Source organism: Cervus canadensis, chromosome 17 (assembly GCF_019320065.1).
Source record: "Cervus canadensis isolate Bull #8, Minnesota chromosome 17, ASM1932006v1, whole genome shotgun sequence".
In the NCBI taxonomy this organism is placed as follows: domain Eukaryota; kingdom Metazoa; phylum Chordata; class Mammalia; order Artiodactyla; family Cervidae; genus Cervus; species Cervus canadensis.
The window spans coordinates 41,725,488-41,752,841 of NC_057402.1; the positions used below are offsets into that span (position 1 = coordinate 41,725,488).

The following is a 27,354-nucleotide window of genomic DNA, read 5'->3' on the forward strand; positions in this document are numbered from 1 at the left end:
AACCACCTCTCTGCTGGAGATCTTGCACTCCCTCCCTCCTCCTGGGGTGAGGAGTCTGTGCCCTGGGGATTGGGGTCAGCTGTCCGAGGCTTCCATAAGCACCACATCTTCTTTGTTGTTGTTGTTCAATTGCTTAGTCATATCTGACTCTTTTCCGACTTCATGGACTGCAGCATGCCAGGCTTCCCTGTCCTTCACCATCTCCTAGAGTTGCTCAAATTCATGCCCATTGAGTCGGTGATGCCATCCAACCATCTCATCCTCGATCACCCACTTCTCCTTCTGCCTTCAGTGTTTCCCAGCATCAGGGTCTTTTACAATGAGTTGGCTCTTCTGATCAGGTGGCCAAAGTATTGGAGCTTCAGCTTCAGCATATGTCTTCTAGATCTGTGCAACTGTGGCGTGGTGGTGGTGGCAGATGGACATGCTTGAAAGGAGGGTCTCAGGGAAGAGGGGGAACCCTCCTGCTTGGTCAGTGCTCTCTGGCAGTGGGAGTCCATGATGACCACCATCTGGCACTGAGGATGCCCAGCTGCTTGACATCACTCCCAGGCCTGCTGTTTCTGCATCCGATCCACCCGTCGTTCCAGCTCAGGCAGCTGTTGTCTCTGCCTGTCCAAGTGCTTCTTCAGGACCTGACATGCTTTCCTTGGCTGCTGTGTAGGTAGAAGGGACCTTCCGTGTTGCTTCAGGCACTTCTGGATATTCTGTTTGAGCCATAACGTCTGAGACAGAGAGTCTGCATTCCTGCGTGTTCTGGTGGAAGACCAGGCAAGTGGAACTCTCCCCCGCCCCTTGCCTTGTGTCATGGGTTGATCGTCCTGCCTACCTGATCTGTTTCTTAGTTGTGTCCAACTCTTTGCAACCCCATAGACTATAGCCCGCCAGGCTCCTCTGTCCACAGGATTCCCCAGGCAAGAATACTGGAGTGGGTTGCCATTGTCTTCTCCAGGGGATCTTCCCAACCCAGGGGTGGAACCCAGGCCTCCTACATTGCAGGCAGATTCTTTACCATCTGAGGCACCAGGGAAGCCCCTTCTCAGAAATTCAACCTCAAAAACTCAGGGTTAGGTGCAATGAATTGGGAGATTGGGGTTGACATATATACACTGTTGATACTGTGTATATATACACTATTGTAAAATAGAAAACTGATGAGAACCTTAAAAAAAAAAGTTATAAAATAAAAAAAAAATACTAAAAAACTCAGGGTTTTTGTCCGTGAGCCAAACTGCCAAGCCAGATTTGTGTTCAGTTGCTATTCCTTTTATGAGATGGACTCGGGTAGAATGTGCACATATGACCTGGTCAGCCTTTTTCAGGTCAAAGTGGAAGGATCATTCTCTATATACCTGCTGTGTTGAAAGTGATGGAGAGAAGAAAAATGTTTTGCTTCAGTTGTGTCCAACTCTTCATGACCCCATGGACTGTAGACTGCCAGACACCTCTGTCCATGGGATTCTCCAGGCAAGAATACTGGAGTGGGCTGCCGTGCCCTCCTCCAGGGGATCTTCCCCACCCAGGGATCGAACCCCCATCTCTTGTGTCTCATGCATTGGCAGGCGGGTTCTTTACCACTGTGCCACCTAGTCCCCAGCTTCTCACGGGCTGTTTGTGGGTATGATTCTTGGCTTCACTCATCTAGAATAATCAGGCTGAGATAAGTTTCCTCTGTTGCCCAAGCTTCTGGGAAACAGAATAAACAGACTAAACTTCGGAACCCCCTTTTCCTCATCTATTACCAAAATTCCCTCTAGCATTAAACTTCTGTGGTTCCATAAAACCCCGTCAACATCTTCCTTCCTTTTCAGGGGTTCTATCTTTGTCAGGAAATATTGAGGTCTTGGGTAGGTGACCAGATGTCCTGGTTTTCTTCATTTCTGGGACATAGGACTTTCACTGCTAAAACAGGAAAAGTCTCAGGTCAACCAGGATAAAGTAGATTTCCCTAGTCCTGGAAAAAATAGATTTTTTTTTGCCCCCCGCCCCTTTTTTTAAGATGACCACTTTCTTCCCCATTCTTGTTTTTTAATTAATTAATTTATTTATTTTTGACTGCACTGGGTAGGGTCTTTGTTGCTGTGTGCTGTGAGCAGGGGCTCCTCTCTGGTTGCGGTGTGCTGGCTCCTCATTGCGGTGGCTTCTTGTTGCAGAGCACAGGCTCCAGGGTGTGCGGGCTTCAGTAGTTGTGGCACCTGGGCCACAGCATGTGGATCTTAGTTCCCAGACCAGGGATCAAACCAGTGTCCCCTGCACTGGCAGGCAGATTCTTAACCACTGGACCAAAAGGGAAGTTCTGAAAAACAGGTTTCTTGGTGGACAAGGTCCTTTCCACATCTACACTATCAAATATTTCTAAAATTTAAGATTTATTTTTATTGAAAAGGAAAGGTGAAATTCTTTGCAGGCATAGTTTTAAAAATATTTTTGAATTTCTTGTTTTCTGATAGAAAAATGAAGTGTAACTGTTCCTATTCTTTGCTGCAGTGTACTATTTGTTATTGGACTGTCACTGATCATTGGTAAAGGGCTGGTCTTGGCGGATGTAAAAACCTTAGGCACTTGGGCTCTGTATGCTTCTGCAAAGTAGAATCCAGCAGGCTGAAGACAGCCTTTCGATAAGGAGACCCAGACTCTGGTGCCTGAAAGTGAAAGCAGAGAGCTGGGATGTGTGAACATGGATGGAGGTCCATGGGCAGCCACTTTTTTCTCCCCAGCAGAATAACAGAGTCCCAGGGACCTCTGTGTTCTGCTCAGAAGGTCTAAAGTCATGCTGGAGTTCAGTTCCTTTGGATGTTGGGCCGTCTCCAGGATTGGCAGACCCTGGGCACTCAGAACCAACATTCCCATCTTGGCCCTTGCCACACAGCTTGACTTTCTGCCTCTCTCCCATTTCTTCCAATTTTTTTTTTTTTGATGGGGACCATTTTCAAAGTCTTTATTGAACATATTACAATATTGCTTCTGTTATTTTAAATGTTTTGGTTTTTCAGCCACAAGGCACGTGGGATCTTAGGTCCCAGACAAGGGATCAAAGCTATACCCCCTGCGTTGGTGGGTGGATTCTTAACCACTGGACCACCAGAGAAGTCCCTCTGTCATTTCTTTTTTATCTTCAGGCTATCTGTTTGGAATATGCCATTTCTCTATCACCTGGCTCCAGCATCATGAAGCTGTCTTCTCAGGCAACAAGAAGTGCCTTCACCCTTGGGTTCTCAAGTGTTTCCTATATGTTGTTTTTTAGAAATCCTTCTTGATCCTGGTTCGGATTAGGCTAAGTGTCACCCCTTACTTACTATTCTTTGCACCTCCTCACACTTCCTTCCCGACCACACACCCACAAAATTGTAAGAGAACCACTCAAAGTCAAGGGCAAAGCTCAAAGATTCCAGAGTTGAGGCTCTTTCTTCCCCAATCCTCCTGACCTTGGTCCTCTTCCCCTTTGCCCCCACTCCCAGCCCATCCCTCTCACTTGAGCTCAGCCAGTTTTCATCATGACCCAATGCTAACTGCATCTCATCTCAGCTCTCCACTGCCCTCAATACGTTCCATCTCCCTGAGGCAGACAGGAATGACAATACAAGTGTGCACACCCGTCCCTGGCTCAGACGCAGGATCCAGAAAACTCTCAAGCTGCCAGCAGTCGTGATGAACTCACTGTGGAGCTGGACAATTGAGGAACCTGCCTCTGCCTCCTCTGTCCAATGCTTGTGACTTAGAGCAAAATGAATTTCTTACAGTTTTTCCAAAAAATTTTAATTTTTATTTTATATTGGAGTTGAGTTGATTTACAATGTTGTGTTAGTTTCAGCTGTCCAGCAAAAGAATTCCTTAACATTTAAAGATCATTCGCTGAGTTCCATGTACTGTCCCAAGTATTGCACAGAGACTGATGAACAGAAAGCCTGAAGAAGCCCCCACTGAAAGCCTCCTCAGGACCACACCCTGGATCATTTCTCTCTTCTGTCCCACCTTCCCAGGAGCTGGCCCCTGGAAGAGGCCACACAGGAAGTGTGTGAGCACCCATGCTTCAGACAAAAGTCTCCTCCCCACCCCCCTTACGTGGTGACTTGGAAGCACATTAACACTGCATTCTGCCAGTGGGAAATGAACCTAAGAAAACATAACTCCAAGGTTTCTAGCACCTTATGAGCATTCGGGATCCTGGCTGCTCACTGAGTTGATGTGACAAGGTGACTTTCCGTGGCTTCCAAAGGCAGATCTCAGAAGACTAGTCGGGAATCTGAGGGATCACCAAGGTTTCCAATAACCCATGTGTGATGCCATCATGATGGAGCTCAGTTCTGTGGGTCCAGCTTACGCCCCAATGTGGCCATGATGAAAACATGGTAGCCCTCTAGGGATGTGGAGACTCCATGAGAAACATGAGCCAGTATGGCTTTTACTGTCAAGGACCCTGGTGGAAGAACAGGGCTCACACACTGATAAACCGCTGTGATGAAATGTTTTTTCTCTTCCCCGTCAGCGCCAGGTCACGTTTCTTTGTTTTTGGCATTTTTATTTCAGTCTTAAGTGAAATGTGTGGGAAGAATTAGGAGCTGGGCTGTAGAACCAGAGGCCGGCTGCATTCCAGGCATTTTAATCCGGTGTCCTGCTGAGGGGCGGCGTACCTATTTCATGATTTATAAGGGTCTTGGGCTTGGAGACGGGAACCCATTAAGCGCTTTCTGCAAAAGCTGAGCCAACAAGCCGGGTGCCCAGTGGGGAGGCTCTGCTTCTGATGGGCCCCATCTGTTGGGACCTGTTGACGAAGTCATGCGAATCACAGCCTTCTGAGTTCTTCCCCCAACCCACCTCCCTTTGTCCATCTGCAGGGTGGGTGCTCTCCGCCTAAACCCTTAGCACATTCTGGAGTGTCAGATTCTTTCCTTCCTTTTTGTTTTATATTGGAGTGTAACCGATTGACAATGCTGTGACTGTTTCAGATGCACAGCAAAGGGACTCAGCCACACAGATACATGTATCTGTCCTCGCCCAAACTCCTTTCCCATCCAGGCTGCCACCTAACACTGAGCAGAGTTCCCTGGGCTGTACAGTAGGACCTTGTCGGTTATCCATTTTACTTTTTTCTTCATAAAGATTTCTTTTTATTAACATAACCACAATAAAATTTTTTACTTCATATTAGCAATCAAAATGGGCATTTTATTTTTATTTTTAAATTTTTTTCCATTGGTTTTTATTAGTTGGAGGCTAATTACTTTACACTATTGTAGTGGTTTTTGCCATACATTGACATGAATCAGTCATGGATTTACATGTTTTCCCCATCCCGATCCCCCCCCCACCTCCCTCCCCATCCCATCCCTCTGGGTCATCCCATTGTACCAGCCCTGAGCACCTGTCTCGTGCATCCAACCTGGGCTGGTGATCTGCTTCACCCTTGATAGTATACTTGTTTCAACACTGTTCTCTCAGATCATCCCACCCTCGCCTTCTCCCATAGAGTCTAAAAGTCTGTTCTGTACATCTGTGTCTCTTTTTCTGTTTTGCATATAGGGTTATTGTTACCATCTTTTTAAATTCCATATATATGTGTTAGTATACTGTATTGGTCTTTATCTTTCTGGCTTACTTCACTCTGCATAATGGGCTCCAGTTTCATCCATCTCATTAGAACTCATTCAAATGTATTCTTTTTAATGGCTGAGTAATATTCCATGGTATATATGTACCACAGCTTCCTTATCCATTCGTCTGCTGATGGGCATCTAGGTTGCTTCCATGTCCTGGCTATTATAAACAGTGCTGCGATGAACATTGGGGTACACGTGTCTCTTTCAGATCTGGTTTCCTCGGTGTGTATGCCCAGGAGTGGGATTGCTGGGTCATATGGCAGTTCTAGTTCCAGTTTTTTAAGGAATCTCCACTCTGTTCTCCATAGTGGCTGTACTAGTTTGCATTCCCACCAACAGTATAAGAGGGTTTTAAAATGACATTTGTCATTCATTAATGGCATTCAATAATGCTACTCATTCAATCATAACTAAATAATATCACTTATTAATTCAAACACATTAAGTGCCTCATTGCTGTTGTTGTTTAGTCGCTAAGTGGCATCTGACTCTTTGCGACCCCATGGACTATAGCACACCAGGCTGCTCTGTCCATGGGATTTTCCAGGCAAGAATACTGGAGTGGGTAGCCATTTCCTTCACCAAGGGATTGTCACAACCCAGGGATCGAACCCATGTCTCCTGCATTTGCAGGCGGATTCTTTGCCACTGAGCCATCTGGGAAGCCCTATCAAGTGCCTACTGCATGCTTTAATACTGGATGAGACAAAGATAAAGTTAGAGCAATAATTAAACAACATCCCATCACAAATATGACAATAATTTCAGATATTTCATATCAAGGTTTTAAATAAATTTTTAATGCATTTTTAAAAACTTTTAATTTTGTCCTAGGGTATAGCTGATTATCAATGTTGTGATAGTTTCAGGTGGGCAGCAAAGGGACTCAGCCATACATATACATGTATCCATTCTCCCCTAAACCCCTTCCCATACAGGCTGCCACATAACACAGAGTTCCCTGTGTGTACAGTAGGTCCTTGTTGGTTATCCATTTTAAATACAGCAGTGTTTACATGTCCATCCCAAACTCCCTAACTATCCCTTCCCCCATCCTTCCCCCAGGAACCATAAGTTAGGAACCTCATATTCTAGGGGTGGGGTTGGGTCTTCACTGTGTAGCTCCAGCCCTGTGTGTGACAAGTGGCAGGTGCCACACAAGTGTTTATGGAAAGAACACGCTTGAGAGGGTTTGTGGGAGAACTAACTTCATAACTGTTGGGCTTCAACATGGTTAACAGGGAGATGACCTTATTTTCCTCCCAGAGGACGATAAGGAGCTGTTGGGAGGGGAGGCTGGGAGGTGGGTCTAGGGAGTGGAGAAAGCACCATGAGAACCTGGCCGATGCTCTTCCTGCTTTATTCCCCCTCCCAACCTGAGCAGCCTCACGCTTCCACACCCCTGTGCTTCATCCCCATCGCCTTTCTCTGTTCACTGGGGCCCTCATCAATAGCGTGAATCAGAATACAATCGTTCATTCTTCATGCTTTTCTATATGCTACAATCTTAAAAATAATGAGTGTACATCATTAGTAACACCAGGAAAATAATTACTATTGCTCTATCTATGATGAGAGTGTGCTTTTATCTAGTTGTCTATTGCTGGGGGAAGAATTAAAGGGAGGATGCAGGTGAAGCCATGTCCTGGCAACTGTTCGGGCTTTTTTCACTATTTCTTCTCCTCTGAACTTACCTGGCAATTCCTGCACTGCCTGATCTGGCATAGCTGTGTCCAGCTATGGCTCTTTCTTTTTTTCCTTTTTAAGTTCAAAGTTTCAAGGTTCAAACAAATTATTTACTTGGCCTCGCTATATGGCATGCAGGATCTTAATTCCTCGACCAGGGATCCAACGATTTCAAGGTAGTGTGGCTAAGTGAATTATTCTCTTATTCTGACAGGTGATTTGCTTTTCATTATTTTTCAAGACTTTATAAGTAACATACATTCTTCGTAAAACAAATAACATTAAAAATTACAAGGATAGGGACTTCCCTGGTGGTCCAGTGGCTTAGACTCTGAGCTCCCAATGCAGGTGGCCCAGGTTCAATTCCCTTTTCAGGGAACTAGATGCTGCAACTAAGATCAGGTGCACTCAAGTAAGCAAACAAATATATATATATATTTTAAAAGTACATAAAAGGTAAATTCATTTGAGATTCTATCATGTGGAGATAGGTTACTAGAGTTTCATCTTTCATGAATATAAATGCACACAGAATTTTATATCAATGCAATGGAACACTCCTGGGTCAGGAAGATCTGTGGAGAAGGAAATGACAACCTACTCCAGTATTCTTGCCTGGGAAATCCAATGAACAGAGGAGCCTGGTAGGCTACAGTCTATGGGGACGCATAGAGTTGGACATGACTGAGTGACTAACACTTTTTCTACTATACAGCAAATTTGAGAAAAGTATACCATATGCTCATCACCAAGATGAAATAGCTGTTTAACATTTTGCCATAACTGCTTCAGATACTTTTTCTCCAGATGAATGGATAAAGAAGATGTGGCACATATACACAACGGAGTATCACTTAGCCGTTAGAAGGAACAAAATTGGATCATTTGTAGAGACATGGATGGACTTAGAGACGGTCACACAGAGTGAAGTAAGAGAACACAGAAAGAGAAAAACAAATACCATATCTTTCTCTTTATTTTCAATCAACACCTCTTTCTTTCCTGTGCCTTAATCTGCTTTAAGGAATTCAACCACACAAGTCACTCTGTCCACTCCTCCTCTCTCTGTTCACAGTTGTACCTACCCATCCAGGAGGTGCTTTTTAAAAAATGTTTGCTGCATGCCTATTTATGCAGAAACACAATACGTAATCGCCTTGAGTTATAAAATATGTACAATCTTTTAAATGTAATAGTATGTTTTTAGAAGGTGCGCACACTTCTACAAAATCATTTTAAGTGCGGCACACAAATTTTGTGGGCCTACATCAATCAGTTTATTCATTTCATTACTAAAGGATGCTTAGACAGGTTCCCAGTTTTTCACTACAACAAGCAGTGCAGTAGGTCTCCTTTCACCTGCCTTGTCGTACACATGTGGGAGGTTTCCTAGGAAAGACACTTGGAGTTGGATTCACTGAGTCATAGGGTTCGTACATCTTTGACATGTTGGGATATTGTGTAACCCTTCCCAGAGTGTCTGTCCTGTTTCCCCATATGATCATAACAATTGAGTTATCAGACCTGGTATGTCTGAGAGATAGACCTTATCTTGCTTAAACTTTGCATTTCCCTTCATTACTAGTGAGGTTCAGTCTTTTCTCACACATCTAATGCCACTGAGTTTCTATGAACTGGCAATTCAAACTTTGATCATTTATCTATGAAAAACAATTCTTTTTTTGATGCAGACCATTTTTAAAGTCTTTATTGAATTTGTTACAATCTTGTTTCTGTTTTATGTTTTGGTACTTAGGGAAGTGAGCTCCCGGACCAAGGATTGAAACTGCATCCCCTGCACTGGAAGGCAACGTCTTAACAGCTAGACCACCAGGGAAGCCTCTGGTTACTTATCTGTTGAGCTGTATTTTTCTTATTCATTTTTATGAATCCTTATATTCAGAATAGTCTCTCTGAATGATGCGAATACCACTTGGTTAGGTACATACATTGCAAATATTTCTACCAGTTTTTTGGTTGTCTTGTCCATTTCTTTTTTTTTTTTTTTTTGTCCATTTCTTTAAGCTGATTATTTTTGAGTGACCTCAAACAAAACTTTTTAAAAATTTCTGTATGTTTGTGGTCTTTGTGCCTGGTTTAAAATCTCCTTCCCTAACTGATTTCATCAATATATTTTCCCAGATTTTTTTCTAAAGATTTTACATATATTGCTTTTCAACACTCAGATGTTTTCATCTGTGGGGAATTTATCTTTTGTACATTGTGTAAGATAAGGGTACAGTTACTTCTTTTCCCATGTGCTTTTCCCTGGCACCATTTACTGGAAGTCTGTCTGGTCCCATGATTTGTAATGCTGACTCTTGTAAATAACAGCTTTGGCTTGCTTCAGCGGCGCACATACCAAATATTCTCCTTTCTGAACATGTGCATACTTTTAAGATTCTTTATGGTGTTCTACTGATCTAGTTTTCTTTATGCCAATCCCACATCTTCTTTTAAAAGAAAAATGTAGGCCATTTTAAAAAGTTTTTATTGAATTTGTTACAATACTTGCTATTTTATGTTTTGATTTTTTGGCCACAAGACATGTGGGACCTTAGTTCCCCAACCAGGGATGGAACCTGCACCCCTAGGATTGTAAGGAGAAGTCTTAAACATGGGACCACCACTGGACTTCCAGGCAAGTCCCTGGGAGAATTTAAGAAAGAGAGTGTTTGAAGAGTACAACAGATACAAGGTTTTGTAATGAGACCTAAGATCAACCTTTGTGTTCTTAGATAAGTCACTTAACTTCTCTGAGTCCCAGTTTCTGAATCTATAAACCAGGAGTAATATCCACATCGCAGAGGTTAATAATGGTCACAAAAATAGCATTTGCAAACAGTCTTCCAGAGAGCCTTGCCTAACACACAAAGCTGAGAATTATTAGTTTCTTTAAAAATTTTATGTAGCCTGATCCCCTGACAGAGTCACTCTTAAGCATATATGCTTTCTACACCCTTTCCTGGGGACAAGAATACACAGCCCTTCAGAAGAGTAACATGAGAGCATCTACCCAACTTCAAGAGCAGGTTCTATGAATTGTTCAGTGACAAAGCTGGCCTGGGCTATTCAGTGTTCAGAGCAAAGTCATTTTTATTGTAATGAAATTTTAAAAGGCAGTTCCATTAGTTACACATATACACAACTGACTTAATAACTGTTAGTCATAGAGAACATTCGAGCAATACAAATGATGATTTATCCACAGCACGGTTCACATTCATAAGAAGAAGGGTTAAAAGAGAAACGATTAAGTGCTGAAACTGTCCTCTGAAGCTCATCTGGGAACTCTCTTGTTTTTGGAGGAAAATGAGATTGTTAACCGGAAGCAGACTGCCTTGTTCCCATAAAACCTGCCTTTTTCCACTTTCATGGTTACCGCTCACGGTCTCTGGCCCTAAGACCCAGGCACACCTACCTATGCATGAAGAGGTGCGGGTATTCCAGCATGATGCCTCTCAAGCTGCTCTGCCCCTAGGCAGTGAGGAAAAGGAGGATAGTCAGATCCCTTTGTACCCAAGATGAGGATCTGGCCAGGAGAGAGGGCTGGATGGACAAGTTGGGTTGTCCCTGGCAAGTCAGAACACAGCGACTTAATGATCAAACCCGTACTTCCCAGTAAAAGAAGGAGCATTTCCACCCTGACTCATGACTGGCTACAGCTGTGAAGTGACCAGCATGGTCCTGCTTATGTCATAAATGTTAGGGAGCAGGTGCGTCAGGGGCAGGGTAGAGATTCAGGGCTCATCTGCTAGTCCAGGTGCTGACGTAGAGGGGAGGGAACATGGTCATTTCCCTGGGGCCTGACTCATTTCTAGACTGAGCCTGGTCACGGCACTGACAGTGTCAAGGGTGGCTAGTCTGGGGGACAGAGTCTCTTATGGACTCAGGAGAGTCATGCTCTTTAACGTCAGTCCCACCAACTAACAGTATTCTCACTGCAACAGGTATTCACGAAACAACAAAAGGGTGAATTTGACCAACTGGGGGATGCAGAGAAGAATGTGGGTGTCTGTGATGGCTCTGTTGCTCCCTGAAACCAAAACTAAAGATGAAGCCAGTAGAACCCCTGTAGCCACCATCACAGTCACTAACCCCGCCTTGGCCAAGCCCTGCTCAGCGTGGCTGTGTCTGTGTGCTCACCAATGGTTCAGGCAGCCACCACATGGCTCTATTTGGGGGAGAGCCTTCTGCTTGCTCAGCCGAAGGAAGTCACTGGAAGGCCTGGGAGATGCAAGATGAGGTGTGAGTGAGGAAGAGTCCCAGAGCCAAAGTCCTAGTGTTGTTCCCCTTCCCAATCCAGCTTTTCATCCATCTCCAGTAGGAAAGGAAGTTGAACTGAAGGCCACGCCGACGCAGGGTCCGTGGGCATTCTGGCCTCCTGGATGGGCAGGACCAGAGGGAGGGGTTTCTGCAAACTGACATTACTAGGCTCTCTAGGACTTTAATGCTCATTTGTCTCAAAATTCCTTGTGTGTGTGTGTGTGTGTGTGTGTGGTGGGGGGGGGGTGGGGAAGAATCCCTCAGACGTGTGGTCCTCTGGGTGCTCCTGTTTTCTGAGAGGCCACATGATGGCTTCTAACACAATCAAATCGTGGAATGGGGAATAAAGAAAACAGGAAACTCAAACTGCCAGTCACACTGCAGTCAGATGCCCCTCCAGGGCTCCTGGGACAAAGCTGGAAGGGGAGGTGGGCTTATTTATTTAGTTTTTTTGGCCACACTGTGCTGTGTGTAGGATCTTAGTTCCCTGACCAGGGATCAAACCCAGGCCCCAGAAGTGGAAGCTCAGAGTCTTAACCACTGGACCACCAGAGAAGTCAGGTTGGGGCTGTTTAGTTATGATGCTCTCCCGTTACATCTGGCTTTCATTTGCCCACAAATTCTTGCCTACTAGGACTAAGAACTGAGAGGTTCTCATCCTAGACGTTGTGTAAGTAGATAAAAGGTCCCGGGGGCAAGATTGTTCTCCTCTGTCCTTCTGCATCCCCTCAGCACCCAGTACAGTCCAGGTGGGTGGCAGGCTCCCAGTCAGCATGCTGATCAGTGTGTGTACGTCAGAAAACCCCCAAATTCCCTCCAAAACCAGAAGAGACAAACATACCTCCCCCCTCAAACTTTCAGACTTATAGACTCAAAGTCACAAGAAGTCTGTTTTCATTTCACTGAGAACCCATTCTTTGATCCAAAAGCTATTTTGGTGCCTCTTTTTGGGAAATAATTAAGTCTACTGTCTGGGACAAGTTCAAGGCTGCAGGGGGGGCAGAGGTGACCCCAGGGGTGGGGCACACCAAGGGGAGGCCCCTTCTGGGTCTTGGTTCTGTCAGGGTCGGGGGACGTTCAAGCCACCTGCCATTTCCCCAGGAGCCAAAAGGCTTCTAAAGGTTAAAAACGATATCCTGTGCATCTAAACCCCAAATCCAATCGCCACTATATACACGAGGATTAAAAGCCACTCTAGAAAGTGTCAGTTTTAATTTAGAGCCCATGACCTGGGATCACACAAAGCTGGCTACCAGCCGAGGGTAAGCTCGTGAACAATGCTGGACTTCAAGCTGGAGCTTCCCAGGCCAGAATGGACACCCATCCGCTCTGGATGCCGGCCAGTGCTCGGGTTGAGATGCAGAGGGTGAGAGCAAACACTCTCCGAGTGGCTCCTTGCTGCAGGTGGGGCTCACTCCCGGTTCAGGCAGCCTAGAAGCAACTCCACTCCGCCAGGCCCCTCAGAACCCTGGGAACACGGGTACAAGGATTGTTCCGAGACAGGCGCCTGCAGGGGGCATGGGCTCCTCTGCCTGCCGAGAGGTGGCCACAGGTAGGTAGTGTGTCTCCCTATGGGTGTCGGTGAGCTGATGGGATGGGGAGGCAGGACAGGAGGGGGACCATGGGGAAAAGGACACAGGAGTTTCTTTCCTTACTGTAAAGGGCACGGGATGGAGTGGTGGTAAGTAAAAATGGGGAATCATCTCAGATCGGAGAGAAACAGCAAGCCAGGGGCCAGGGGCTCAGAAGGTAGCCAGGCAAACTTCTAGAAGTCAGCTCTCACTCTGTCTTGAGACAACCTGAGGGATTCAAGGCCCTGGGGTGGGGGGTGTGTGGCAAAACCAGAACTGGAGCCCAAGTCCTCTCCCTCAAAGACCCACCTTCTGCCCCTCTCAAGATGCCGCTGTCCCCACCTGGACCGAAGAACTGACCTAGCAGATGGAGCAGCTCTGGGCCAGGACTCCCGGGGATGCTATCAAGCGCCCGCCTGCTCAGTTCAGCCTGTTGGCCTGGCACCCAGGCCCCAGGCCTGGCTCCCTCTGGTCACGTGTCCTCCTCAGCTTGGCTGGGGCTCCACCTCCGCCACACACCCTGGGGTCTAGACACTCGCTCTTGCCACACACGACAGACACGGGCACAACACACCCATCAGGACAGGGATTCACATCACGCGGCACAAAGGACACGTCTCATGGCAACACAGACGGACGCGGCTGGGCCGGGAGACGGGGGAGCCGGCGTCCCCCTGTGGGTCCCCGGCTGCTCACCCCCAGCTCTGAGAACACAGGCTGTGTCCTCTCTCCCCACTCCGCCCTGAGCCCCACGCGGACGGAAGTTAAAAGCCAGGAGGAACCAGGTCCCAGCTTCCAGGGCAGGCCTGGGCATGCCGCTTGGGCTCTCTGGGCTGTAAGTGAACTTTTCATAGACATGAATTGTCCGACAGGAGATTATTCACAACCAGATTTTAGGAACCCAATGGGTCGGCCTCCCAAGCACACACAAGTAAAATACAATAAATAAACCCACCCCTGATGTCTACCAGGCTCCTGTTTGGTGGCAGAGCAGCCACTGCTGAGGGTTAGAAGCTGAGCAATGAGACGGTGGCAGGGGGAACACGGCACGGGCAGGGGGAAACGAGGTGTCTTCTGCCGGGGGGGGGGGGCGGTCCTGCCACAGGACAAGCAGGCCAAGGGGGTCCCGTTCATGACGGCGTCGACGTCACAGCAGGGGGGACACTGCTCTGTGAAGCCTGGCTTTGCCCGCAGCTACTCCGAAAACGGCGGGAACATGCCCAGGTCGGCAAAATCTTCGATGTTATAGTTGCCGGTCCCCTGGGTTGGATCTCCGGGCATGGGCAGCATGTCCTGTGGGAGAGAGGAAAAGAGCGCAGGGGAGTCGGCTTATCCCTCATTCTCCCGGGCAGTGGCATGTCCCAGGAGCCCAGCCTGCCCGCCACCCTCACGGCATCTCTCCAACAGGGCAGCCTGGGAACACATACCCTCCCTATTGCCCCCACCATCTGACAGATGCTCTGCTGGGTTCCTCCAATGTCTTAGACCCTGGGTAGCTTTGCTGTCCTGGGAGATGTCATTGCAGCAGGAAGCTCTGTCTATTTAAAGCCTAGTCAGGACACAGGGTGAACAAGAGGCCCACTGGTACTAGTTTGGTACCAAGCAAGTTATACACACAACCAACAATCAAGATACAAGAGCACTGCAATGCAGGGAAGGGCAGGAGGGTTACGTGTAAGGAGAACTGAGTGGTCTGTCTTCACCGTGTACATCGAGGACAAGGCCAAATCCCTGTGGGGTTAGACTTCACGTTTCACAAGTCCTTCAAGTTCTCTGGGACTCAGACTACCCATCCAGAAAATGGGCAGAGCTATATTTCAATCCTTTATGGCAATTTCCCCAAAGCGTGCTGTGTCCAATTCTCGGCCCATGAGACACTCCGGGAGAAAAGAATGCTGTGGACAAATGAGTTTGGGAAACGAGGTGTACTTTGCTCACCTGAAAACCCTCAGTCATCAATAGTATATAAAGGCTCTGTTAAGTCTTGTAGTCACACAGACGAACCTATCTGCAGGGCAGGAATAGAGATGCAGATGTAGAGAAGAGACGTGTGGACAGAGCAGGGGAAGGAGAAGGTGGGACAAACTGAGACAGTGGCATTGACCGATATATACCACCATGTGTAAAACAGAGAGCTAGTGGGAAGCTGCCAGATAGCACAGGAAGCTCAGCTCAGTGCTCTGTGATGATCCAGAGGGGTGGGATGGCAGGGTGGGAGGGAGGCTCAAGGGGAAGGAGATACATGTAAACATATGGTGATTCACTTTGTTGTACAGCAGAAATTAACACAACATTGTAAAGCAATTATAATTTTTTAAAAAAGAAACTGAATAACTGTTTAATCATGTCTCACAAACGTATTTGACCAAAAATTCCTTTTAGCATCGTGACCATGAAGAGCCAGGTTAGGGAAATCTGCCTTACACGGTGACTGTGAGGCACAAGGGTGGGCCAGGGCTCAGCATGACGGGTGGAGGAAGGGGGATAGTCATCACGGGTCAGGAGTGGTCAGGTGAGGGCCTGGGTGAGGCACCTCTCTGCAAGTATAAAAGGATTCTGTCTCTTTGGGGACCTGGGTTCTAGAACTTTGCCTGTGAAGGTGCTGCTTGAACTGGGGGGAAAGGAGCCTGAGGTGTTGCTGCTATTTAGTCACTAAGTCATGGTCGACTCTTTGTGACCCCATGGACTGTGGCCTGCCAGGCTCCTCTGTCCACAGCATTTCCCAGGCAAGAACACTGGAGTGGGTTGCCATTTCCTCCTCCAAGAGATTTTCCCGACCCAGGGATCAAACTCACGTCTCTTGCATTGGCAGGCAAGTTCTTTCCCACTGAGCCACTAGGGAAGACCCAGTGTGGGTGACAGTGGGGTAAATGGAGAGCTCTCCCATGAGGGCTTTATAGTCCTGTGGGTCCCGGGTGTCCCTGCTCCAGCCTTGCCTTGGGGGCAGGCTCTGGAATGTGACAGAAGGCACTTGGGGCTCTAGTTATCGGGTGTTTCTCCCACATGAAGACCTGGTGGGGTGGATGGGACACCAGGAGGCTCACACCCCCATTTGGAGCCTCTTCCCAGTGAGAACTTTTCTGGCTGAAAGTGGGGCTCTGACACCCAAGGGGGTCGAGTCCTGCACTGTGGTATGCCAGCAATATCTGTTGCACACTTAGGGTATGGCTCAAACCAGGGGTCCCCAATGTCTTGGATGTAAAGCCTGATGATCTGAGGTGGAGCTGATGTAATAACAATAGAAATAAAATGCACAATAAATGTAATGCACTTAAATCATCCCGAAACCATCCCCTCTCACTATCTGTGGAAAAACCATCTTCCACAAAACTGGTTCTTGGTGCCAAAAAGGTTGAGGATAGCTGGATCAGACAACGGAGGAGTTGCAAGGCGCCCAGGCAGCTTCAATCAGCAATACGTGCGTGGGGCTGAGAAGGGAGCCTCGCCTTTTTCTCCTCCTGGAGCCCTTGGAGTCGGGGCTACGACCTTCCTGGGAGGGGCCAGAACTCACAATCTATCAGCAGTCGGTGCTACAGCAGGGAGGCAGAGACCGAGGGGGAAAGGAAGCAGAGAGAAGGCGCGGGTACCTACGAGAAGGCGGTGCTCGCTGATTTACCTGGAACACTTCAGTCTGACCGGGCTGCTGGTGGGAGTGCGGCTCACCGCTCTGCTGTCCGTGGTGCTGGCTTTGCCACTGCGACCAAACTTCCGAGGGCCGCCCTTGGAACTGCCCGCTACTCTGTCCGCTCTCAGCTGAAAGATCCGACGTAGAGGACACTTCCTTTAAAAGCCAGCCCATGACTTTGGGAGACCCAAGAACCACTGCAGCCCAGAGGACCCCAGCACTCCATCCAGGGCAGGCTGACAGTGCTCACTGTCCCCCTCTGCCTCATGCTGGCTGACAGATAAGAAGCTGGTTTGGCACCTGAGAGCTGGGTGGGTGAAACAGAAACAGGAGCTCTCTGCCAGACGGTGGGGTATCGGGCAGTGAGGGTGGTTCTCCCCAGGCGCACCTGCCAGGGTGCTTAAAGTCTTACAAACCTCAGTCCTTCATGATCACTGCTGGAGGCAGGTCTGTGGCTGAGAGAAGCCATCTCCTAGATGTGCAGGAGAATGAATATGCAGTCTCTGCCACTGCAAATGCCCCGGCTCACAGACTGCTCTTTAAAGGAACCCTGTCCTGCCGGTAGAAGAGCCTCACCCAGCAAAACTTGACCTCCACCAGCCTCACTGCCTTCTGGGTAACTCAGCTGAAGCAACACATGGCATTCCATGAGGGTCCTTCCATGGGGGCCAAGAGCCATGGCTCTTTCTGCCCGTCTCTTTAGCAGTGTTTCTCAGCACCACTAGTTTGAGAGGAAAGGCCTTTGGGTACAGCTTAGACAAGGGGATAGGTCTCTTTGTGGGAATTGTCAAATTAATTTGTGAACAAGAGAGACCTTGCTTCTCTCCATAATTTACAAAAAATACCTGGTGGAAAAACAAAACTTAGAAAAAAGAGCAGAATTTTGCCTAAAACATTTTAAAGATTAACCCGAGGGGGCGAGAAATGGAATATTTCCTGCCATAACAGTAAACAAGGATGTCACAGTCATCAGCAATTGCAGCTACTACAATTGTGAGCTGGTGAGCCCTGAGGGGACTGAGGAAGAAAAGAATACCTGCCATCTAGCAGTCATCAGTCTGCAGCCACTCCCTACTGGGAACCTTGAGGAAACTCAGGGTGTGAAAACATAGGATACTGGCCCCAGATAGGTGAGGTGTACATCAAAGGAATGATTTCAGTGAGCCCAGACTCTTGTATCTTCCCATCCATGGAAAAGTGCTAAATTCCTTAACCTGGTTATCTGGTCTTTAACAATAATCTTTTGATGTTCAGACTACCTGCCCTTTGTTGCAAAACTTCTATATGACCTGGCTTCTCCCCTCGCCTCCTCTGAGCAGTTCTCTAACGGTTACTTGAGATGCTACCTCACAGGCTTGAAGTCCTAAATCCTGTGCGTGCTCAGTCATGTCTGACTCTTTGCGACCCCATGGACTGTAGCCTGCGAGGCTCCCCTGTCCATGGAATTTTCCAGGCAAGAATACTGGAGTGTGTTGCCATTTCCTACTTTAGGGGATCTTCTCAACCCAGGGATCCAACCCTGGTCTCCTGCATTGCCAGGATTCTTTATCATTGAACCACCAGGAAAGCCCATTCCCATCAAATAAAATATAACTCCCAACTTTCAGGTTGTGAGTATTTTTTAAGTCTACCAGGGTTGGTTTATCCTAAGGCATATTAAAAACTGCAGGCACTTTTCCTTGTTCCAAACCATTCAATGACATTTTGGAGGTGATGGGCTCACTGTGCAGCTCTGGATAAACAGATCCCATCTTGGCCCCACTTGTTCTTCAAGTCGTACTGACCATGGGCGACCCCACTCCCCGCCTGATGAGTGGGCACTGGGTTCATCCCAGGTGGAGTGTTAGATGGTGTTCAGAGGGAAGAGTCAATCCCTTTCTCTCTCACATCTCACCTACTGCCTGAGACACGAAGGGCTTTAATAAAACATTCTCCCTTGAATGGTTCACCACGGCACCTTTCAAGGTCTGCGTGAATACAGTTGGTAAAGGGGTCCAGAAGCTCAGGTAAGGATACAAGTCCCTATTGTACACAAGAAGGAGTTCAATCTACTGTGCACATAGGATTCTGTTGTTTAAACAAATGCATCTGGCTTTGCTGAAATGCCTTTCCAGAACACTCTCTCATGATATTCCATGAGCCAGGGACAACTTTTCCATAGAATCATATCCCCTGGCCCGATTTGGGAATGGTGATGGTTTAGTTGCTAAGTCGTATCCGACTCTGGCGACCCCATGAACTGTAGCCTACCAGGCTCCTCTGTCCATGGGATTTCCCAGGTAAGAACACTGGAGTGGGTTGCCATGATTTGTGAATAGAACAATCTAGAACAGTCCTGGTTCAAAACTGTGGCAAGACTAAATGCGTAGGACTTTCCTGGGTGTCTAGTGGTTAAGAATCTGCCTGCCAGTGCAGGGGAACTGGGTTTGATCCCTGGTCTGGGAAGATCCCATATGCTACAGGGCCACAACCACTGAAGCCCGTGCACATTAGAGACTGCTCCAAAACAAGAGAAGCCACTGCAATGAGAAGCCTGTGCACTGCAACTAAAGAGTAGCCCTTGCTAGCTCCAACTAGAGAAAACCCACATGCGGCAACAAAGACAGCATAGCAAAAAATAAATAAATAAATAAAATGTTTAAAAAAAGAAGACGAAATGTGCAGCAGCCCCAGCTGGAGCAGTGACGGGAGCCCCACTGGTCAGATACCCACCCCATCCTGGAGGCCGCAAGGTTGAGCATGAGCTGGGCCATCTGCTTCGGGGACAGAGGATGGATGGACACAGGCACCTCTGCTGAAGGTGAGGCTGGGGCAGACCATGGGGGCTGGCCTCATGTATTCAGGGATGACTGGCTTGGTGCTGCTGTACCTGTGTTCTCTCTGGCATGTGTGTCCTCCCCCTGCTCTGTGCCTGCAGGATTCTACTCGTACTCCGAGACCTGATCGATTGTGACCTTGAACGACTGACTCCATGCTCTCTCCTCAGCTGGCCTGTGGCACTTGCATTGTCTCTCAGGATGGTGTCCGTCATGCTAAGATGACTCATCCCCAGATGTGAGTAACTCAAGGGCAGGGACCTTGTATATTAAAACGTCTGTTCCAGGCCTCACTGAGTACAGTGCCTGAAATAAAGCAGGTCTCCATAAGTGTCTGCTGGGACTTCCCTGGTGGTCCAGTGGCTAAGAGTCTGCATTCCCAATGCAGGGGGTCCAGGTTCAATCCCTGGTCAGGGAACTAGATCCCACCTGCCAAAACTAAGATCCCTCACAGCCAAATAAATTTTAAAAAGTATCTGCTGAAGGCAAGCATGAAGGAAAGGAAAGAGGAGCAAAGGAGGAAGAAACAAGAATGCTCTATACACTTTCACTTCTATTCCTGTTGAAGGCTTCCTGGATATCACCAACTTATAATGAAGCTAATACCCATCCTCTCATCAGTCTTCCTTGGTGACAGCCAGAGCCAGGGGAGGGGGTGGAGGGGGAGGATTAGAGGAAGACTAGCTTCCCCAACTTGTGTCTGGGGGTGGCTGTATTCATGAACAAGACAAGATTTCAGAACAAAAATTCTTAAACTTCTGGGAAGGGAAGTGCTCTTCCTAACTGTGTGCAATAGAAAAAAAAAAAAAAATCAATGAACTGGATTGCTTTATTCATTTATTTATTTTTATAGGGATGTAAAGTGCAACATGACAACTAAATAGTTAACACTGCTATAGGGTGTGTCTACTTATTTATGGCCCTGATGCGTGGCATGGGGGATCTTAGCTCCTCAATCAGGGATCAAGCCCATGCTCCCTGCACTGGACATGCGGAGTCGTAACCACTGGGCCATCAGGGAAGGACTGGTTTGCTTTAGAAACAGCATAAGCTAGCTAAGGAAGTGGGAAAGGGCTTGGCATTTTTGGAGTACTGACCAGGTGCTAGGCATCCTTTGGGGTTCTTTTTAGACATTCTTTAATTTCTTCTTCACTCTGACTCTATGAGATGAGTTCATCGTCCACGTTTTTCAGATGAAGAGACTGGGGCTCAAAGATGTCAGGAAATATGCCCAACTCATTTAGCTTATAAATACCAGAGCCAGGGTTTGAACCGAGATCCTTCTGATGCTGAAGCCCTGAACAGGGCATGTTCGTGGCCCGCCCCCAGGATATGTACCTACAAGCCTCTTTCTGGAAAAAGCCCCAGTGGTAATCAACATCCTCTTGTTGCCTCATCTATCCGAAAGCCAGGTGTGTGACTGCAAACCTTAAGCATGGGTTCCAGCCATGCCGTGATTCTTGTGTTCTGTGGGCGGCCTGCGTAAGACCTAGGCTGCTACATCCCCTGGCTGGATGCCTGGGCCACCTGCCAGCCCAGGGATTCCAAACAGAATATACGAGTAGGTTGCTACCATCTGGGCTGACCGGGTGGGCTTTCACAAGAGTCAGAATCTTGGGGAGCTTGTCAGTTTCTAGACTGTAGACAAAGGGGATGACAACTTCCTTAAAAAAATTATTGGCACTCAATGTTCTTTCAACTTTTGCTAACTAAAAATTTTGGTGAGATTCATTTGATTTGGAAACTGCAGTAAGTCTCAAGGTTTACCTGAAGTCCCATTCAGAGGTCCTAAGTGGCTGGGTTTAGCTCAGTGGTTCTCAGGCATGGGTGATTTTGCCCTTACCCTCATCCTGGAGGGACATTTGGCAACATTTAAAGACATTTCTTTTCTGATAGGTAAGAAGTAGACTTATTTAGAGAGACACACTTCACAGACAGGGTGCGGGCCATCTCAGAAGGCATATGTATATGTGTGCATGCTCAGTCGCTAAGTTGTGTCTCACTCTTTGTGATCCTATGGACTGTAGCCTGCCAGGCTCCTCTGTCCATGGGACTTCCCAGGCAAGAAAACTGGAGCGGGTTGCCATTTCCTACTCCAGGGGATCTTCCCAACTCAGGGATCGAACTTGTTTCTCTTATGTCTCCTGCATTGGCAGGTGGGTGGGTTCTTTACCACTAGCACCACCTGGGAAGCCCTCCATGAGCTTTAAATAAATTCAAGTGTGCAAAGCGTTGAGCACAAAGTAAGCATGTGGTATGAGTGAGCTGCTCTCATGATTATTACAGTATTATCATCATCTGAAGTAAGCTAGCAGCCTGGCAGCTCTAACAGTGGCCGCTCAGCCTGGAGCCCCGTTTGTGCAGTCCTGCTCGTGGTCAGCGGGTTGTATGGCAGCCTCAGCCCCCGGCTCTGTCCTTCCTGTGTTCCACCTCCGTTTGCACTTCAGAGCCCAGCATTTGGTAAGTGGAGACCAGACAGAGGCACAGAGCTAAAAGCTCTAATCGCTGGGGCAGGGGATGGCTTCCTCTCATTTCTCATTAGAGCCGCCCTGAGATGCTTCTAGGCCACACCAGGGGAAATGCTGACTCTCCTGGGAGCCTCTTCTGACTCCCCCACTTGCTTCCAACAGACTTGGCTGCTGCACCTCCAGCACGGGCCTGCCTGCCTCCCTGTACCTGTCTGTCTCCCCTGCCTCGGGGTCTGCACTATAACCTTCTACCCGGTCAGAACCGAGTCTCCTCCCAGGGCTCAGCACAGGGCCTGGCGTCAGGAGGGCCAGCAAGTAGGTCAGTGCCCGGTGGGCCCTGTGCTTCCAGGAAGGACTAGGTGCCCGCGTGCCAAGTGTGCTGAGACTGGCGGTGCGGGTGGTGTCTCTCCACATGCAGCAAGCTGGGGCCCCTCCTGGGAACCAGAGACTTCCAACCTCAGGGTGGGTCTAAGTTGAGCTCCTGGCTGGCTTGAAAGCAGCTGCCTTTCAGGAAGGGCCTCTCCTTCCTGAAACAGGGGGCTGTGCTTCTAAACTCACCGGATCATCTGGCAAGGATATTTAAAGGCTGAGTATGAGAACCTGCTACAAGTCTATGGGATTCACTCAGAGAGACACCTGAATCTGAGGGGGAGGGACACTTAAAGGGCTGGGAAATGCTTCCCCAACCACCAGACCTGGGGTTGCGGGGCCAAAAGTGCTGCTATTAGTGGTGGGGTTGGACAGGGCATGAGGGCAGCTGACAACTCAGGTGTGGGCCAGGGGCAAGGCACCACAAACTTCCTAAAGCTGACATAGCCCTAAAGGGACACTTGCAGCTCAAATGGAAACTCAGGTGTTTGGACTCTGCTTCATGCTTGCCTGAGAATGATCCATTCTGCAGAGGAAATGCCCCCTGAGCATGACTGTCTCCACAGACAGCCCTGCAGGAAGGGGACACCAGCTCAGGCTTCTTGCCAGCATCAGGAGCCTTTCTGAGTTCCTGCTCTGTGACGTGGGACTCGGACCCTGGCAGACACTCGGAGTGAGTCATTTAAACACCCGCAGGGTGAGCAGTGGTGGGGCTCCTGGGAAGTCCACCAGAGGGAGCAGACACTTAACCCTTTAGGGCCTGGAGTTGTGCAAACAAAGCTAAGCAAGGTGTTCTTCTGTGGGATAGGATCCCTCTTGTAATACTAAAAACAGAGAGAACTTTACAATGTTTATCATGTACACAATTTATTGACGCAATGTATCATCCCTATGACCCATACTTCCCTAGCTTTTTGAAACAAGATCACAGTAGTTCCCTATATAAAAATTTTCAAAGATGCAACTATGCCCAGCTATTGTACTGCACTACTGTACTTTTCAAGGTATGGAACTTTAAGATTAAAAATGCTTGCTTTTTTTTAATGTATTATTTGTGTGAAAAGTATTATAAATCTATGGCAGTACAGTACTATATAGCCAGTTGTGTTAGTTGGATATCTAGGCTAACTTGGTTGGACTCACTAATGCACTCTTGGAACAGAACTCATTCATAAGTAGGGGACTTACTGTATAGGGTTTTTGACTTGGGTGATCTAAAAGTCCTTGCCAAGGGCCATAAATGGTTAAAATAGCACTCAGATGACGTCAGTACACAGGAGACTGAGAGCCTTGACAATGATAAAGTCAATCTACAAAGTCCAGGTCTAGGCAGCAAGTCTCTTAGGGACAGCACTGGCCTCCTGATGGCCAGAGAGAAGAGAATTTGGAAATCTCCAGACCTGGTACCAGGGTTCTGAGAGCCTAGGGCTCAAACCCCCAAACCCAGAATGTTCAGAAATTATCTTAGCTGGCTCTTCCAGAAATTCTTCCCCTCTGTCCCCACCTACCGAAGCCTGGAGTCCTGTTCGCCAGGCTGGAGTAGGCGTTCCCGCTGGGCGAGGAGGTAGCCGGACTGGAGAGAGGGCTGTAGGACGAGGGGTCTGCGGGATATGTGTGGCTCGTTCCGATCCCAAAGGGAGAAGACTGAGTCTTGCTGGACTGTGAGGGGATTTGCTACAATCAGGACAAGGCGGAGAGAAGGCCAGCATCACCAGCAGCATCCCCCCCCCCCCCCCCCGCAGCGGCCCTGGTTGGTCACTGTCCCGCGCAGGTCCAGCCTGCACTGGCAGCCCTGCTCTGGGCTGACAGTGACTCTAGTGGCCTCCTGGCCTGCTGGGCGCCATGCCCAGGATCAGGCCAACATGTGCTGGCCCAAGAAACAGGACTCAGGCCCTGGATCTTCAGGGTCTGGTTGAAATTGCCCTCCAGGGACTCAGTGATCTAAGTCCTCTGCCTTCTGCTTAGGGGACCTTGGCAAGGACTCTACCAGTCCAGGATACAGATGTCCCCACAGTGACGACAGGGAGCCAGGCGCATCCCCAGGTTGATGTCCTCATGCACTCCTGGGCCAAGGGAACTGAGGTCCTGAGTGGTGAGGGGCTTGCTCCTGATGGAGGGTCTCTGAGTGCCTATCCCCTCCCCTGGGTTCCCCAGAGCTGCCTCCAGACTGCTGGGAGAAAAGGCTGTGAAACCTTGGTATCATTGATGTGTACCTGGTTCTCAAAGTACCCTTCGCCTCTGTGCTCCTAGGAGCCCGGCCGTGGTTGAGGCAATCAGCTCCAGCTCCATGTACTGACCTGGTCTCAGAGTCGGGATCCCCAGAGAGCACAGCTCAGGTGCTTTGCGCCCTCTGGGGACCTGGGGCAACGCCCTTGCTGATGCCCATACCTGTCCTGGAAAGGGCGGCCGGCTTCCTGTCCAGGCCACCTGACTCTGGTTGAGCTGCCTGGAGATCTGGGACATGTTCTGACTTGTTGAGGACGAGGACTGGATGTCGTTTACTCCAGGCACGTGCACCACGGCAGAGCTGCGAGGGAAGAAAGAGCACCATGGGACTTTCCTGGTGATCCAGCAGTTAAGGCTCCACCTTCCAACACAGGGGGCTCAGGTTCCATCCCTGGCTGGGGAACTAAGATCCTACATGCCTAGGGGCAACTAAGCCTGTGTGCCACAACTAGAGATGCCAGAGTGCCGCAATGAAGTGCAGCAAAAAAAAAAAAAAAAATTCCTGCACTAACCGTGATTAAGAACTTCACTCCCAAGATCCCTTCCTCACTTAACACAGGGCTCATTTCCCATCTCCCTCTTGATGTGTGTATGTGACCTCGGGGCCTTTTCTGATCACTGTTCTCTACTGGGGTGGCTGGGGTCTCCTCCACCCTTTGGCCCTGGCTGCCCTCACAGCACTGACTGGAGAGCTGGCAGGAGTGCTGTGGACCCCAGGAAAAGTGTCCTGGTGCACAGGGCCCGTGGGACCATAGCAGGACTTGGGTGGGGGACAAACTCAGGGACATGCAGCCATAGCTGTGCCATCCTGCCAAGGGCTCAGTGCCACTCACCCCATGTCCCTTCCCACTCAATCCAGCTCAGGCCCTGCAGATGTACAGGAAACTGTCCATCCTACAAGCTTACAGCTTCATGGCACTCTTAACTAATTAACACATTTGTTCTATAGACCAGTGATCTAGTGAGAGCCTCCCAATGCCAGGCTCCACAAGGGGACTGGCCCCCCTCTTCTGTTTCAGTGACAACAGCTGGTGCAGACTCTGCATCTCTGCCTGGACCATCTGTTCTAAGCACCTGCCTGCAGCCTCACTCCTCCACTCCACCCCTTACACCCTGTCATCACAAACTTTCTCCAGGACCTCGTTTCCTCAAGCCCCTTTTCTATCATGAGCCGTCCCAGTGATGGAGACCAAACTCCCAAGCCAAGCAGAGCAGTCAAGACTCAGGTATTCATCTTATTCTTTTTCTCCCAGACTCCAGGAGTCCCCATGTCTCCTGTCTCCTGGACTCCGCTCAGCACAATCCTGATGCCTGTGCACCTACCCTTGCAGCAGGTGCCCATCTGATTTTTTGCTTCCGGGCCTCCCCCTACCTCTGCCCCCACCATGCTGTGCCTGGCTAGCCTCCTCATCTCTGGCCTCTGCTTCATCCTGGCTGCCCTCTGTCCAGATGGCAGGGGGCGGGGAGGGAGAGGGGGAAGCAGCAAGTGTTACAAGGACTCAATGAACACAGGCCTAGGCGGTCCTGGCATGGAACTACAGCAGATTACCATGTGCTGAGTGGGTGAGTAACCAGCAGCAGGGGAAGAGCCTGGAGCCTTAGCCAGTGCTTCGCAGAGCCAGGTGACCTGCAGGGATCATGTCTCAGGGGCAGCTCACAGGGGGCCACCATCTTGTCCTCCCATCCCCAGACTAGAGAGTAGCTGCACCAGGACAGAGTTCCCCAGAGACTCAGAACAAGTCACCATCTACTACAGCCCAGCTGCGGGGTTGGCAGAGCCACTCTGTGACCTCAGGGGTTAATGTCTCATGGAGCAGCTGCTGACCACTTGTTGCTTCCCTGAGGTCGGTCCACTGACCCCTCGTGAGGGCCATCCCAGCTGGGACCTCTCCCTGGGGTGGCTGGTCCACCTGCCCAGTCTTGGTCCCTGCCTGATTCTCAACTGGACATTCAGCTCTGGCCGAGTCAGTCAGAGGCTGGGCTGCCTGGGGAGCCCCATCCCACCAGGCACGGGTCTGAGATGCTTCTTCTAGTGGGTCTGGGGGCACCCGATGGCTCACACAAGTCCCCACCGCCCTCCCTGAAGGTGTCTGTCTGAGCTCCCCAGCCCCTGCTCCTGCTGCCCTGGGAGCCCCTGGAGCCAGACCCCATCCCTGGTGGTGCTGTTGGCTTCCTCAGTGACTTACAAGAGATCCCTGATGCTAAGAACCAACCCCCAGAAGCACAACATCCTACTTATACCTCCCATAGGCAGCCCTTTAGGCTGATGGGCTGAGTGGTCCTCTCCCCCTTGGAGGTCGCTCTGGCCTCCAGAAACCCAGGGACAGGGTACTTCCTGCTGCCTTGTCAGGTGTCCCTAGGTCTGTCCTGGCTAGAGCCACCCCACTCCCTTCTCCATGGCAGGCACCTCTGCACAACACAGTGGCTGGCACCGTTCACATCCAAGAAAGAGTAACTGACACCTTCTATTTACGGTGGCTCATCAAGGGCTTGCAGGTCAGAACTGGAGCTCCTGGACCCCTCAGCCTGGCCCTGGCATACAAATGTGTATGTGTGTGTGTGCTCAGTCATCTCTGACTCTTTGCGACCCCATGGACTGTAGCCCGCCAGGCTCCTCTGTCCATGGGATTCTCCAGGCAAGGATACTGGAGTGGGTTGCCACTTCCTTCTCTAGGGGGTCTACCTGACCCAGGGATTGAACCCACATCTCCTGCACTGGCAGGCGGGTTC

The 27,354-nt window shown here is 49.1% G+C and overlaps 1 protein-coding gene across 10 annotated transcripts in view; it reads right to left on the reverse strand.

Annotated features, from left to right (window-relative positions):
- Window positions 1–10,354: 10,354 nt before the first annotated feature.
- The window catches only part of ARNT2 (aryl hydrocarbon receptor nuclear translocator 2), a 181,788-nt gene continuing 164,788 nt past the window's right edge, over window positions 10,355–27,354 (reverse strand). For 6 of the 10 annotated variants that reach the window (XM_043489619.1, XM_043489614.1, XM_043489616.1 and 3 more), the window contains 4 exons: window positions 24,787–24,925; window positions 23,907–24,072; window positions 16,708–16,873; window positions 10,355–14,413 (listed from right to left, as the gene is read on the reverse strand). In XM_043489619.1, the coding sequence (XP_043345554.1) occupies window positions 14,251–14,413; window positions 16,708–16,873; window positions 23,907–24,072; window positions 24,787–24,925 (634 nt within the window). In that variant the 3' untranslated portion in view covers window positions 10,355–14,250. The remainder of the gene's footprint in view (window positions 14,414–16,707; window positions 16,874–23,906; window positions 24,073–24,786; window positions 24,926–27,354) is intronic. The other 4 variants (XM_043489621.1, XM_043489622.1, XM_043489615.1 and 1 more) reach the window with 4 other exon arrangements.